Raw genomic sequence first — 16,032 nt, forward strand, 5'->3', positions numbered from 1 at the left:
GGGTGGCGAGACTCTGTGCCTCAACCCAATAGGTAGAGGGCATGGAGGCTTGAAGGAGGGTTAGAACGACTTCATTCGTCAATCGTATGGCACATTCAGCCTTCCCATTTTGCGGAGGGTGTATGGGGACGAAAAGCACAAGGTGGTGCCATGAGGCCCCAGCTGTTCACCAGAAGGCAGAGCAGACTCAGATGTAAGGAAGAAGGCTTTGTGAGCCGAACGCGGTGAACCGTGGGGCCACCTGTAAGCGTGTGTGCGCATGTAGGATAAGTAGAGACCGTTGGCTTAGCGTGTGGGGTGTGAAATGAGTTGTATCTGAACTTTTCATCTCCTTTCTCTGAATCTCACCAACCCCTCTTCCTCTCCCACCTGTATCCTCTCTCCCATCCCGAATTCTTGCTGTATCCTGGCATGATCAATTGAGTGAACGAATCTGGACATACAGCGAAGTTGGTGTTTTGTGCTGGAGAGGTGATCGATTAACTGGGATGGGAGACCGGAAAAATCGATTGAGGGAGGTGGGAAACCAAGAAATCGATCGGAAGAGAGATGGACGGGTTGTGGTGCCGGACCCCCCCCCCCCCCCCCCCCCCCCCCTAAACCTGGGCTCATGATACCATGTGAGAGGAGCAACTTATCTGTTGCATAGGCCAAGGGGCAAATATATAGTACAAGAGACTTGGGATACAAGGAATGAAATCTAGACTAATACGAATACGTATGGACACCTACACCAGTACTCCTTAACGTTCTGTAAGCACCCCGTCATCACGCTTCAGCCTCACAACTTTATTCCTTCTACCGAAAAAGGCTTTTGCCCCGCTTTATATATAATAAAGCAACCACCAGAGCCACAAGGTCCAACAAAACAACAAGGTTCACGCCGCACACACACGCACAAACTCACATGGTAGCACACACAGGTCCAAAGGGGGGTTCTGCTGAGGGCACAACTCAACAAGCCCAAAAAACGAAAAAACACAACAAGCGGCTTATGCGGCACAACCTGACGCATGTGGCTCACGCAGCACATGAAATCATGTAGCTTGCCTTGAAAGAAACTTGTATTCTGTCCCCATCTTTCACCTGTGTTCTTGTTTGAATACCGGTACTAATATTCACTTACCGTTGTGTGTTGTTATGGGTGGCACTTGTTGCCTTGGCTCTTAACTCTTGTAACAATCGTGCTTCTCCTCTTAATGAAAAGAAGGGTAATTGTTTTTTGCACGTTCTGTAAGAAGTATTCTATTGCTGTTCACTTCAGAATAGTACATTTTTAAAATATACGAGTACATTGCTGATAGATCTTCTCTTTGACCTAGCCATAAATCTGTTCTTGTATTCATACTCCTGTTTACTAGTTTGTGAGCTACAATCCAATTCGTTCTCTTATAAATATTATTTTTCAGGTTGATGAAAAGCAGAGAAATGTTTTACTAACAGAACAAGGCTACGCTGACGCTGAAGAAATACTGGACATAGATGATTTATATGATCCTCGTGAACAATGGGCTTCATATGTTTTAAATGCAATCAAAGCCAAGGAGCTCTTCCTTAGAGATGTGAATTATATTGTTCGTAGCAAGGAGGTGCTTATTGTGGATGAGTTCACAGGTCGCGTTATGGCAGTAAGTATTGCATTATTTTTTCTCAAAAAAAGTAAGTATTGCATTATTATTCTCGGTGCTGTAAGGCAATTTTTGTATAGCCCAAAATTAAGTCAGTGGCTAACTTTACCGAAAAAGGCTTTCGCCCCGCTTTATATATAAAGCAATGACCGACAACAACCCAGTACAAACGCACGCCACCACAACACGCGCACACACCCAAGGCAGGATACATAGGCGCTGAGCGCAGCAACACGACCCTTAGCACTACAAGAGCAACCGGGGACTCCAACAGTAACCACGCCACCGCGAAGAAATGAAGCCACATACGACGAATAGTGAGCTCCAAGATTATGCCTTCAGGAAGGTTACGACACCGGAGTGCTGCCACCGTCCGATCCGAGGATCAGAGTTTCCCCTGGATCGACACGATGGGCAATGAGAGCCGCGACGCCGCCTTCAAGAAGGGAACGAGCAACGCCGCCGCCGGTCCGTCCGAAGATAGAGCAGGTTTTCACCCCGGCCAACACTCAACGCCATTGAACGCCACACCCCGGCTACCACGCCGCCCACATGGCCATGGCCGCCGGGCAGCACCGAGCGACAGGCTCTGCCCATGAGCACCACGCTACCACCACCAGGGCCGCCGCCCCGGCATCCAAGACCTCGACACCACCTCACTCGATACCCGCCGCTACCCCAACCGAAAAGACGGGCGGACCCCGTGGCAAACTAGCCTCCATCGACTCGTCCTGCCACATCGGGCGCGAGATGAGCACACTCCTGCTGTCGGGCGCGAGACGGGCGCGGTCCTGCTGCCGGGCGCAAGACGGGCACGGTCCTGCCTGCCGGGCGCGAGACGAGCTCGGTCCTTCTGCCCTAGCGCGAGACTAGCGATGGGCCACAACTGGGAGAGGGCCATCACTTCAACGGAAATAGCACCCGGGCGACGAGGAGACAGATCGAAGGCCGACACAAGCGGCCTACGGACAAGCCGACGCCGGGACATGCCAGCCGCCGCCGTAGCCGACTTGCCAAGCTGCCGTGGAGCCACCCATGGCCGGAGCAGCAGCCACCCCGGGCCACTGCCCAACCCGCGCTGACCGGCGAGCTCCAAGCGTCGGAGCCGCCGGGCACGCACCCGCACAACCAGCCACCATGGCCGCCGCTTGCACCAAAGCCGCGGCACAGGCCCGCGCAGCCTCCGCGGCAGCACCAGCTAACCCCGCCGCCGGGACTCGGACTAGTCGCCGCGCTGCGAAGCCCGCGGCCGAAAGCCCCCGACTTGACCCAGATGGGGCCGAGCAGGGTCCATCACGGCGAGCCACAAGGTCAAGGGGGGATGGCGTCGATGCACAGCCGCGACCAGCCCCCACAAGACACGCCCACCGACGGGCGGGACCACCACCGCCAACACCAACCACGCCGCCCGCCGCAAATTGAGATCCAGATCGGGGGGAGCCCGACCAACACCCCGCCACCAACGACGCAGCGGCGCACCTCCACTCCCAGCCTAACAGCCGTCGAAGCCCGACGTCCCCGCCGCCGAGAGCCATGCCGAGCTTCGCGCCCCCATGAGCGGCTGACCCGCGCCGCCACAGCCTCGAACAGGGGAGGGAAGTAAAGGCCCCGTCGTCGCCCGCGTCGCACGGGCTTCACCCGGCGGACGCCCTCCGGCGGCGGCGATGGTGAGGAGAGGCTGGAGGGGAAGGAGTTTTCCAGCGGCGGATCGAGGGCCCCCGTGACGCGCGCGGGGCGCGTCGCGGGAGCGGTTCAGGGGGAGGAAGCCAACACTGTATATGAGTGGCTAACTTTATATGTATATAATGGATCTACGTCGCATACACTTCTCCAAAGATCCGTGAATCATCCTAAAGTGGGACAGGCGGGGAGTAGGAAAAATGTTAGGAGAGGGATTTCTGTTTTGTAAGTTGAAGTTCCATTTATCATATCCATCCCCAAAATTGATTCTTTCCGATGTCTCCTTGTTAGTGCATTTGCTATGTCAAATCATACCCAGCTGATGTCTGGAGCAACTCTTCGATAGCTAATGGATGTATACTTTTGGTTATTTGTTATATCCTTGATATTGTGAATCCCTGTGCAATTGTGCTACCAGAAAATCTTCTGTTGTCAGCATTTCTCTATGCATTTGCACCCTGACTAAGAACATCTTCTGTTGTCATCCCTGTTGGCCAGTGTGGCCCATCCCTGTTGGCCCATGTGGCCCAGGCCTATATCGTGACTGACCTAAGATTACCCATAAGTGGGAGTAACATAGGTGGTAACATCACACCTATCTAGACAAAATAGATGACGTGGCAAGTAATTAATGATGAAAGAGAGTCATGTAGTAACATAGCTAGTTACTCAGGCTAGTCATAGTGGGAGTAACATCACACATACCAAGACAAGATGAGTCTACAACCTAATAAATGAAGAGTTGCATGACACCACACATATGTTACTCCCCACTATAGAGGTAGTAACATAGACTAGTAACATATGCATGTTACTAGTCTAAGTTACTCCCCACGATGGGTAAGGCTGGTCATAGTGGGGAGTAACTTAGACTAGTAACATGCATATGTTACTAGTCTATGTTACCACCTTCATAGTGGGGAGTAACATGTATGTAGTATCATGCAAGCCATCATTTATTAAGATGTAGACTCATTTTGCTTTGGAATGTGTTATGTTACAGTAACATATTATGTTACTCCAACCATCTCTCTCCTCATTAAATACATGCCATGTAAGCAAACTTTTCTTGGGATGTGTTATGTTACTTGCTATGTTACTCCCACCATGACCAGCCTAAAGAAGGACGAGCTCGTCCCTGTCTGGAGACAAGTGCCGCCACAACCTATCAAGCAGGTTAGGAGCCCCTCCTCTACGGCTTACATGGTATCAGAGGGCAGAGTATTGGAGGAGGCGGCGACGGTGCGTAATCGCTGGCGAGGCGGCGGGGTCCGGCGGGAAGACAACAGCGGATCTGGGCGGTTGCGGGCGTGCAGCTCGCGATGCGGTGGGGCTGCGGTGCAACTGCAGGGGTCAGCGACGAGGTCTGGTGCACAACGACGGCGGGGCTTGGTCAGGGTCACGAGGATCTCCACGCCCCTTGCCGGTTCTCATTGCCTGCTGCTGCTTCCGGTGCTGGTTCTCGATGGCTTGGTTAGAGGGACGTGGTGCGCGCGGGAGGCGCTGCTGCTGGCTGCTGAACTCTCAGGTTTGGCAGAGGAATACGAAATGGGTGCTGTGGTACTGCTGGGTGAGTTGGTGCTGCTTGGCAGAGGAAGCACAGGTGCTGCTGCGTGCTGTACTGCTTATTCTGCTGAGAGCTGCTGGTGCTGGTTGGAGTTGGTGGTGGCGCTGCTGGCTAGCTTGGTGCTGGCGCACGTAGGAGAGGTCTCACAGCCAAGTGAGTAGCTGAAGTGAGTGATCCTGGTTGTGGTGTGGCTGTTGATTGCAGAGGAAGGACGTAACACTGTAGATGGTACATCCAGGAGAAGAGGAGGCGGAGGCAGTCATGGGGACTGAATTTACTGCTGCTATAGAGAAACTTGCGTCGCTCATGATTATGAAAGCTGCCGAGGGGTCACCTCCTGCAGGTGGCGCCATTGTTGTGTCCCACACAGATTTGCTTGAGCTCATGCGCAATGATGTCAAGTTGAATGGCGTGAGCAGCTACCTGAGCTGGTCGAGGCGGGCCGACCAGGCGGGCCTTGTTGGTCTTGAAGACAAAGGGTGTGATGGGATATGTCCTTGGAACGGTTGAAGAACCGGTTGGCAAGGAGAGGTCAGAATGGAAAAAGTGGAGTGTCACTGACTCCATGATACTGGCTTGTATGCTCAATTCTCTGATTCCTGCTATTGCAGCGTCTGTTCAGGCATTCTCGAGTGCTTTTGATGTGTGGACCCTGCTGTCCAAAAGGTACTCATGTAGGGGAACTCTGATGCTCATGTCTCAAATCAAAGACAAGATCCATGCTGTGACGAACAACATGGTGGTGTACGTGAATAAGCTGCAACACCTTTGGGCCGATCTGGATAAGTGTGATCCCCTTTAGCTTCCCCATGCATAATCCATGGAGATTGCCAGGTATTGGGTTGAGCGCAGGCATGTGATGCAGTTTCTAAAAGGTCTCAATCAAGGCTTTGAGAGCAGGCACACATACAGCGCTTGTGTCTCTAGATGAGGACATTGTTGCGATGTCCCAGGAAGAGAGGTACACCTGCAATCTAGAGGAGATGGAAATGAATCTGCTTACAGAGTGGCTGACCAACGAGGTTCTAGGGATTGTTACAAGTGTGGTCAACCAGGGCATATCAGTCGGATTTGCATAGAACCACCCATAAGAGGCAGAGGGTATAGTGGTGGCAGCAGCAACAGAGGTGGTCGGAATGGGAGTGGTGGTCAGACTGGGCATGGTGGTTATTGGAATGCTCTCAAGGCAAATTTAGCTACCTCAGCCGAGGTGAAGCAGCGAGGACAGGAGACTACTACTAGTTATGTCAACTTTGTCGATACAAATGAAGGTAAGATTGAACACACATCAATAGCAAAAACAACAACAAAGCCTTTAGTCCCAAACAAGTTGGGGTAGGCTAGAGCTGATACCCATAAGATCTCGAAACCAATTTATGGTTCTGGCACGTGGATAGCTAACTTCTACGCACCCCTGTCCATGGCTAGTTTTGAACACGCATCAATAGCATCCCATAAAGTAAATTATGCATGGGTGCTTGACTCTGGAGCATCACAACATGTTTCTGGAGACTTTAATGAGTTCGCATCCTATATTCCGCAGTCCCACACATTAGAAAACTATTTACACGGCAGTGGCAGAACCTAGCCCATCACAACAGTTGGGACAGTCAGCTGCACACCGTGTATTGAATTATCCTCAGTGTCGCATGTGCCAACTTTTTCCGTCAACTTAGTATCCTTGAGTGCTTTGATTGACCAAATTGATTGTTGAATAATTATGGACAAGGTTGTGTGCTCGATCCAGGAGAGATCAATGGGCAAGAGTCTTGGGACTGCAGAGAGGCGTAGGGGGCTGTGGTACATGGACCGCAGCAAGACAGACCGGGAGGGAATGCACATGCTAGCTGCAGTTGCTGATGATAAGGAGACTAGTGCCTTAATCCATCACTGTAGTATGGGGCATATGTCTTTTGACAAAATGTATCAAGTGTTTGTTGATGTAATGAGTGGTGTGGACAAGAGCAAGCTGAACTGTGATGCGTGTGAGTTTGCTAAACATACCAGAAGCTTATATGTGAGTAAGGAGATCATGAGCATATCTTCTTCTGTGTTAATCCATTCTGATGTATGGACATGTCTAGTGTTATCTACCAGTGGTATGCAGTACTCCGTTACATTCATTGATTTCCGAGACATAAAGATGAGGTGTTCCAGTGTTCAAAAACTTTTTATGCACTTGTTCAGACTCAATTTAATGTGACAATTCAAGCACTCAAATCAGACAATGGCACTGAGTATGTTAACAAGGCCATTGGTGCCTTCATTTCTGACAAGGGCATCCTGCATCAAACATCTTTTGTGGACACACCTCAAAATCGAGTGTCTGAAAGGAAGATGTGGACACACCTCAAAATCGAGTGTCTGAAAGGAAAAATCGCCACCTACTGGAGATGGCCCGGGCATGTTCACCATGGATGTGCCCAAGTTCCTTTAGAGTGAAGTTGTCATGATGGCCACCTTCTTGATCAATTGCATGCCATCCTAGGTGACAGGTATGAAATCACCGTGTGAGTTGGTTTTCACAGAAATAAATTTCCAGTTCCTCCCAAGGTGTTTGGTTGCACTTGTTTTGATCGTGATCATAGGCCATCAGTCAATAAATTGGATCCTCCGGCAGTCAAGTGCATCTTTATTGGGTATTCTTCAGGACAAAGAGGGTACAAATGTTGGAGTCTATCTGAGAGAACATTTGTGAGCATGGATGTTACATTTCGCGAACTGGAACCTTTCTAGGGTGAAAAAACTGATCTCGGTGTCATGTTTGAAGGCCTTGACCCATCTCAGGTTGGTGAAATTGGTCAAGAGGGGGAGAGTAATAGCACATTAGCTCATGTGACTCCTTTGACACAAGCACTGACCTACACCGGCGATGTGCAGGTTTGTGCACCGACTCAAATTGGTAGCGTGCCTAGAGGTGTGCCGAGGTGGACAACAGAGCAAGAGGAGCACCTAAAGGTCTATTCACGGAAGCGAGGTGATGATGTTGCATCAGCTCCGATTGGTAGTGTGCTGAGGTGGACAAGATGATGTTGCATCTGCTCCGATTGGTAGTGTGCTGAGGTGGACAACAGAGCAAGAGGAGCACCTGAAGGTGTATTCAAGGAAGCATGGTAATGGTGTTGCACGTCAGGGGGAGCAACTAGACCAGCCACTGAAGGAACAACAGGGTAGTATGGATCTGATTTCCATCTCTCATGGGTATCAGGCTGAAGGGTGGTAGCTACAAAAGGTCCTTTTGCTCCATTTATCTCTCCATAAGTTGTCGTACAAAGAAAATAGCTTCCATGGTCGACCTCCCAGGCATGAAACCAAACTGATTCTTGGTCACACTTGTCATTTTTCTTAAGCGGTGCTCAATGACTTCCGGTAGCTTAATTGTTGGCTCATCAGCTTAATTCCACGGTAATTAGAGAACAACTTAACATCCCCCTTGTTCTTGAAGATTGGTACTAATATACTCTGCCTCCATTCTTCGGTCATCTTGTTTGATAAAAAATGAGGTTGAAAAGCTTAGTTAGCCATACTATCGCTATGTCTTCAAGGCTTCTCCACACCTCAATGGGATACAATCAGAGGCCATCGTCTTGCCTTCTTTCATCCTTTCTAAAGCCTCCCTGACTCCAGTCTCCTGGATTTGTTGCACAAAACGTCTGTTCATATCATCAAAGGAGTCGTCCAGCTCAATGGTAGATCTCTCATTCTCCCCATTGAACAGCTTGTCGAAGTATTCTCGCTATCTATGCTTGATCTCCTCGTCCTTCACTACGGCTTACAAATATTCATCCACACAATGTCTGAAGATAAATGAGAGGGCAAAAGACACAAGCCTCAAGTGATGACTGACTTATGATTATTATTATATCAGGTTATTTTGATGGTTTGGCAAATCTCTTTATTTTGAAACAATTATTGTATCTCAAAGATAGGGGCAAAATCTAGTGTAATTGTAAAATCTAAGCCATGGGTGATGATATAAACATAAAGAGTTTGTAGATTAGTTTCTTTGTTTAAGGTATATTGTTTTATTTTGGCAGGGCAGAAGATGGAGTGATGGACTCCACCAAGCAATTGAGGCAAAAGAAGGTGTGCAGATACAGAATGAAACCATAACCCTCGCATCTATAAGTTACCAGAACTTCTTTCTTCAGGCAAGTGCCGATCCCTTCGTTCTAATCCTTAAATGTTATTGACCTCTGCGAAATGGTAAGTGCCAATAAGCCAATAATCATTGACTGGCTATATCATCTTCAACGCTAATTGAGCTTTAACAGCCGCTAACCATTGTTGAGCATTCATCTAAAAAGCCCATTGTTGAGCATTTCCGTTGATAGTGGTAAATTGTAAATGTGATGAAGAATGTATGGCTCACTGTGCTAGATTGATCACTCTCTTCTGTTTACTTTTGGAGATGTTCACTGGGTTATTTGGCAGGAAACTGATACGTTTTATGACAGTTTCCGAAACTCTGTGGCATGACTGGAACTGCAGCTACAGAAAGACAGGAGTTCGAGAGCATATACAAACTAAAAGTTACAGTTGTTCCAACGAATAAGCCTATGATAAGGAAGGTGATTGCCATCCTGTTTCATTGCGCACATTTAATTTTTAGTAATTGTAGGTCTCTCGATTCAATTTTCCAAGTCCCCCCTTTCTGAGAATGTTCGACTATGCTTCTTCCTTTGCAGGACGATTCAGATGTTGTTTTCAGAGCAACAAGTGGAAAATGGCGTGCTGCTGTTGTGGAGATATCAAGAATGAATAAAGCTTGCCGTCCTGTGCTTGTTGGTACAACTAGTGTTGAGCAAAGTGAAACTTTGTCTGAACAACTACGTGAAGCAGGGATTCCTCACGAGGTATGCTTGTTAGCTTCACAAACGGTACCTAGTCCTGCCTTCCCTGTTTAGCACAACATCGTCACTGTCACGTTAATGGAAACTGCATAATAGTACAAAATAAAGTTTTTGGCTTTCTGCCTTCTCGCACTCCACATAGTTAACTAGTTCTTTTTTCTTTCAAAATTTAGTTTGTTAGCAACTTTCTGTTAAATAGACTTTGTAAGTTTATTTAGTATCAGGTCCGGAATGATGATGTACGTGATAGAGTTGGGGTAGCACCAATTGAAGAGAAGCTTGTCCAACATCGTCTGAGATGGTTTGGGCATAAACAACGGAGGCCCCCAGAAGCGCCAGTGCGCAGCGGACAGATAAAGCGTGCTTATAATGTCAAGAGAGGTCGGGGTAGACCAAACTTGACATGGGAGGAGTCCGTTAAGAGATATCTGAAGGATTGGAATATCAGCAAGGAACTAGCCATGGACAGGGGTGCATGGAAGTTAGCTAGCCACATGCCAGAACCATGACTTGGTTTTCGAGATCTTATGGGTTTCAACTCTAGCCTACCCCAACTTGTTTGGGACTAAAAGCTAAAAGACTTTGTTGTTGTTGTTGTACAGACTTTGTAAGTTTACTAAATGTACTCCAGTATACGTCTCCTCACCCTCTAGTTTGTGCCTGTTATATTTCCCAAGATCTCTAAAGCAATCTGAAGTTTTTTTATTTTGAACTTTCTGTTGAAGGTCCTTAATGCTAAACCAGAGAATGTGGAGAGGGAGGCAGAGATTGTAGCTCAGAGTGGACGCCTTGGTGCAGTGACAATTGCCACCAATATGGCAGGACGTGGCACTGATATTATCCTTGGAGGCAATGCGGAATTCATGGCCAGGCTGAAGTTGCGTGAGATGCTTATGCCAAGGTATTTAAAATCCTTGTCAGCAGAATTCCCATGTATCAGAGACACTGCATCTGATTATTTCCCTCTACAGGTGCTCAACATTGCTTATATCTTCTTTTGATTCTGAAATCATGTTGCAGAATTGTCAATCCAGTTGATGGTGTCATTGTGTCCAAAAAGCAGCTTCCACCAAGAAAGACATGGAAGGTAAATAATGAACTATATGTTCAGTAGTTATTTTAATATGCATATGATGACTAGTTATGCAGAGGCCGGGAGTGATCTTAGCAATTGTATCATCTTGATGTAATGATCTGAGTTCAATAAAAGCTTCCTTATCAAAAAAAAGTGATGACTGGTGGCCTTCAAGATTCTGTGAATTATTCTTTAGATTGTTGCGTTGTGATTTAATATGTGATGAAGTTCAGTTCCCAATGGCTTATTGCACTATCCCCTCTTCCAGACAAATGAAAGCTTGTTCCCTTGTGAACTTTCAGAAGATACACTATCATGTATCAAAGATGCAGTTGAAGTGGCTGTCAAAGAATGGGGAGAAAAGTCATTACCTGAGCTAGAAGCTGAAGAGCGTCTCTCCTACTCATGTGAGAAGGTAGGCCTTTTGAAGTTATCACAAATTTTTGTATGCTCTTTTAAGAGATATTTGGGTTACTTAAGTATCTATCACCAAATGATTATTCCACATGTATTTTTAGTTGAAATCTGAAGTATAAGTGTTAAAATAGGTGTCGAATATTGTGTGTACAAGTTGTGGTACAGTTGGACTTATAATTAGCGGAGCGTTAGGTGTTTGAGCCGAACATGTGTAACCTGGGCATATTATATAAGGGGACTGCGGGGTAGCCAAATAGACTAGACATAAGCTGCTAGGCAAGACAGATATCACGAGAGGGACGGTCCGGCCCCCGTGGCAGGGGTGGCCAGACTGGCCGTGCGTGGTGGTCAGAGCGCTGTCTGATGGCCTCAGCTGGCTTATCATCGACTGTATCATGTGATTTTGTACATGGGGAGGAGCGCCCATAGTCATGCCTTGGGGATGTATCCATGTTGGTGAATCTCGTTAACAAATCTCGGTGTCGTGCTCGTGCTTGTGTGATTGCTTGTCCTTGACGGATCAATGTGCGCCTCGAATTATTCTAACAAGTGGTATGAGATCAAGGTTTCAAGGAGGTCATTGTCTTGATCTAGAAGATGAAGAGTAGTCGGGATCGGCAACCGCAAGTCGTTGAATCAAGTTATCAGATTGATCATGATGGTAAGTTTCGGATCTGAGTCAGAGAGTTCAGGCCGTGATGCCATCAAGAAAGAAATTGGCATACGTGTGGTGAATAAGGAGTTTGGCTAGCTAGCTTTGTTGATGTCCTTTTTTTTGTTCACGTGGGAAGGCTACAAGGGACTTTGCTTTAGTTTTCTTTGCTGGTACACATTTGTGTGAAGGTCAAGGTGAAGGCTTGAGGAGTCTGAAGCGTGTCATGAGGATCATGTTTTACGGGAGCGTCTACGAATGCACCGTGATGTGCTGGGTTGATATGGCGCGAGGTGTGGAGCATGGTTGCAGGCGGGCCAGTTCGGCTGGGGACAGACATATAAGGCGTTTGGCCTGGCGGATCGACAAGTATGTCGGTCGGTATGGAAGACGGCGGTGGTCTCATTGACGACGACATAGGAGCGTGATGCTGCTGATGGCCGACTTTTGGGCATGGCATCACGCGGCGCATGTCTAAGGGCTTGTGCGCTTCATCATGGCGATGGTGCGGGGTTGATTCAAGATGGTGTACACATGAGAGCTTGAAGTCGACGGGCGGGGCTGGCATGTACAACCACCATGGAGTCATGTTGAAGGCGGAGCTGGGGTCTAATGGGACACTTCACTCAATGCTGACAGATGTTATGGCGTAAGTCAAAATTATTTCAGCAGGAAAAGCGAGGGGCATGTTGTTCGGGCTGGGATCTAGTGGTTCGAGGGATACGTGAAACTTGGCATCGGTCGGTGATGATCGGCTGTTCTCTGCAGTGAGGATTGAGGTGGTGTGGGTTCACGACCTAGTATATTCGTCAGGGACAACAAAGGCTCGGACGGTGATAGCGGCGAGGCGTGCGGTAAGCATGGGATACAATGATAGATCATAGCACTGGTGGTCAGACTTGTGGTCCGACGAAGTGTAGAGAGGATGCTGAAGCAGTGTTGGCGAGTACCAGGTTTGGGTTGGTGACTAGAGCTATCGAGTATGACGTGTCAGATGGATGAATGTTGACCATGGAGAATATGCGAAAGTGTCGGAAAGTCTGAATGTCAAAAGCTTGGAGAGTACATGGCCGTATATTATGTGGTGTTCAGTGCACATGACAAAGTGCAGATGACAAATGCAAAAGGAGGCGGAGTACTATAGCTACGGGACATATAGAGACTGTTAAGAAAAAAAGATGAGACAAATGCGAATTTGACTCGAGATGACTAAAGGGCAACCAAGAATTTCTTGAAGTTCAAACATGCAGTCAACAATAGCGATAATGGTGAGCTCGGAAGTTCTTATATGTGGCATCTAATATGCGACTTGTTCACTTTCACACAGATCAAGGAAGAAGCTACCAGGGTGACGATACAATCGTGTTGTTGATATGGTGACTTTATGGTCGGTGTGTGATAGAGTTGGACGGATACTCTGGGAGATTGGTAACACAAAACAAGAGTGCAGAAGAACATAACTTTTGTGGGAGCATTGACTATAATGGAGAAAAAGAAGGAACTACAGTTGTAGGTGGAGTCATGTGAAGTCAAGGGTGTAGTAGCGAAACTCATGATTAATGGTTTAAGTCCAAGGCACACGGTGATTTGCACATGGTGGCTTCAAGATAGTGAGGTCATATTCGCCAAGGTGGAGTGTTAAAATATGTGTCAAATATTTTTTTTCCGAGAAAACGCAAAAGACCTTTGCGTTTCTTTTCATTGGAAAGGTAGGAAGTCAGTTACAGTCGTCCTAGGACGAACAATTGAAGATCGGGTACAACGCTCAGTGCACATCCCATGAAGGTGGTAGGACTACTCTAAGGCCTGCTGCTCCGGCCTTTGCCCAGGAACAGGCTTCCTCCTTGATCCGGTCAACTAGCGTGCCTAGGGAGGGCGTCGCGTTGTCGAAGACACAACTGTTCCTATGCTTTCAGACCAACCACGGTACGAGTAGTGCAACGGATTGTAGGGCCTTGCATTGTGCTTGCGGTGTGGTGTCCTTGGCGTGCTGCCACCAGTCCGTGAGGGTGGGCTCCTGGTTGGGAATCGGTGCCGGTATGCGTAGCCAGGCCAGGGTCTCATGCCATGCCCGCCTGGAGAAGGGACAGTCAAGCAGCAGGTGCCGAATCATTTCCGGCGCCTGATCGCAAAGAAGGCGGTGCGGATGATGCTGCAGTCCATTGTGGGCCAGTCCGTCGGCAGTCCAGCAACGATCCAGATTGGCAAGCCAATGGAAGAACTTGACCCGAGGGGGAGCCCAAGTCTTCCAAATCAGCTTCCAGGAGCAGGAGTGCATTGATCCTTGAAAGGTGTGCCGCGTAGCAAGACTGCACCGAGTAGATGCCGCTCGCGGACCACTTCCATATCAGCTGGTTAGGGGCATCGTTGAACGTGGCATGCTGCGCGAGTTGCCAAAGTTGCAGATACTGGCCAATCTCCATGGATGTCGAGGGCACCCTGGATGTCACGGGCCTATGCGTTGCCGTTGAGGCCTTCAACCACCGTTCTGACCTTGCGCCGGCGTTTGGGGATGCATTTGTAGAGCAGGGGCATGAGCTCGCCAACCGAGCGACCCTTGAGCCAGTGATCCTCCCATTACAGGGCGTTCATGCCGTTTCCGATGATCATGTAGGTGGAAGGAAAGAACAGTGCACGCTCGTTGCTGGAGAATTGGAGGTCCAGCCGAGGGGGCGGGAGACATGACGCCAGTTCACATGGCAGGGTTTTCTTCGGGGGTGGGGGGGGGGGGGTGGGGGGCAAATGACGCCAATTCGCCCGACCCAGAGGAAACCTCTCTGAATCTTCTTGAGCTGCTGCAGGGTTTTCTTTCGGGGGGCAAATGCAAGCAACTGGTGCATCGGGATGGCGCATAGGACTGTATCATGTGGTTTGGTACATGGGGAGGAGCACGCGTAGTCATGCCTTGGGGATGTAGCCATGTTGGTGAACCTCGTTAACAAATCTCGGTGTCATGCTCGTGCTTGTGTGATTGCTTGTCCTCGACGGATCGATGTGCGCCCAAAATTATTCTAAGAATAAGTACAAAACGATCTGTGATCTGTACGTATGGCTTGAAAACCTGGCATTATATTATTAGTTGGTTGATACATAGCAGTACCGAAGCAGTTCATTCAAATTTATAATGTATTTTCTTGTCCAAAAATGTGATTTTTTGTAATTCTATCTTGAGTGTCTTGCGGTTATTAGTATTAGTATTGTTGTAACAAAGCAGTTTGATTCCTAAGTCAGTAGCCAGTTGTTCCCCACAGGTTTACTGGAATTCTTGCCGGGGAATCGAGATTCAGATAATCAACCAATTTATTGTCATCAAAATGACTTGAATACTTCAAACTACCCTCATGGTGGATTAAATCTTGCCTTGGTTAATATTTTTTTGATATGACTCAATTTTTTTCTCACACACTACCTGAAAGCCAGGTAGTTTTTTTGTCTATTTTTTCTTAGTTTTTGTTCTTAGAACTTGTGTACCTACCACTAATCATTTGGGACCGCCCACACAATTGCACAGTTTGAGCCTTGTATATCACCATCAGAAACTGCTATTCTGATCTCTGGATATTCTGTTAAGACCCCCCCTCTCCACAGGCATAGGAATCCAGACTCACCTATGTATTTTTACATGTCAGGGACCGACACGTGATGAAGTAATTGCAACTCTGAGAACCGCATTCATGAAGATAGCAGATGAATTTAAGATTTACACAGAGGAAGAAAAGAAGAAGGTTTGCACATAGAAAGGATATTTTATTGGTTTATCTTTGCTATTGAAGACCATAGTGATGAACTGATTATGGCATCATCGTCATTTATTCAGGTCATTGCGACAGGTGGGCTTCATGTAGTAGGAACTGAACGACATGAGTCCCGCAGAATTGACAATCAGGCATTCCCTCAGTTTCAGAATAGATGCCTTTTCAGCCTCTCCAGCTTTTTTCAAAATACTTGTCATTCTACACTCCCAATGCAGTTTTAGTTATTTATTCCTATTTTACCTCATTAGTGCCATGACAAAATATATCTAGATACTCATATGCCAGCTTGCACTTCCCTATTTTTTTAGTTCCCCTGCCTGCTGTGACTGTTTGAACTCTTCCAAAAAATTTAATGCACTTGCATGGAACATCCATTTCTACTTTAGCCATAAAAAATCTCGTACT

General features: G+C 47.7%; 1 protein-coding gene across 8 annotated transcripts in view; it reads left to right on the forward strand.

The window, feature by feature from the left end:
- Positions 1-16,032, forward strand: part of LOC109776457 (protein translocase subunit SECA1, chloroplastic) — a 39,946-nt gene that overhangs the window by 8,852 nt on the left and 15,062 nt on the right. For 5 of the 8 annotated variants that reach the window (XR_002236078.4, XR_002236079.4, XM_020335099.4 and 2 more), the window contains exons 5-13: positions 1,410-1,628; positions 8,913-9,026; positions 9,333-9,446; positions 9,564-9,731; positions 10,454-10,629; positions 10,749-10,815; positions 11,072-11,218; positions 15,502-15,597; positions 15,690-15,758. Coding sequence is in view for 5 of the 8 variants with exons in the window: in XM_020335099.4 (XP_020190688.1) it covers positions 1,410-1,628; positions 8,913-9,026; positions 9,333-9,446; positions 9,564-9,731; positions 10,454-10,629; positions 10,749-10,815; positions 11,072-11,218; positions 15,502-15,597; positions 15,690-15,758 (1,170 nt within the window). In the remaining 3 variants the exon portion in view is untranslated. The remainder of the gene's footprint in view (positions 1-1,409; positions 1,629-8,912; positions 9,027-9,332; positions 9,447-9,563; positions 9,732-10,453; positions 10,630-10,748; positions 10,816-11,071; positions 11,219-15,501; positions 15,598-15,689; positions 15,759-16,032) is intronic. The other 3 variants (XR_012204723.1, XM_045234777.2, XM_073510278.1) reach the window with 1 other exon arrangement.

This window comes from Aegilops tauschii, chromosome 3, assembly GCF_002575655.3.
Source record: "Aegilops tauschii subsp. strangulata cultivar AL8/78 chromosome 3, Aet v6.0, whole genome shotgun sequence".
NCBI classification, from domain to species: Eukaryota; Viridiplantae; Streptophyta; class Magnoliopsida; order Poales; family Poaceae; genus Aegilops; species Aegilops tauschii.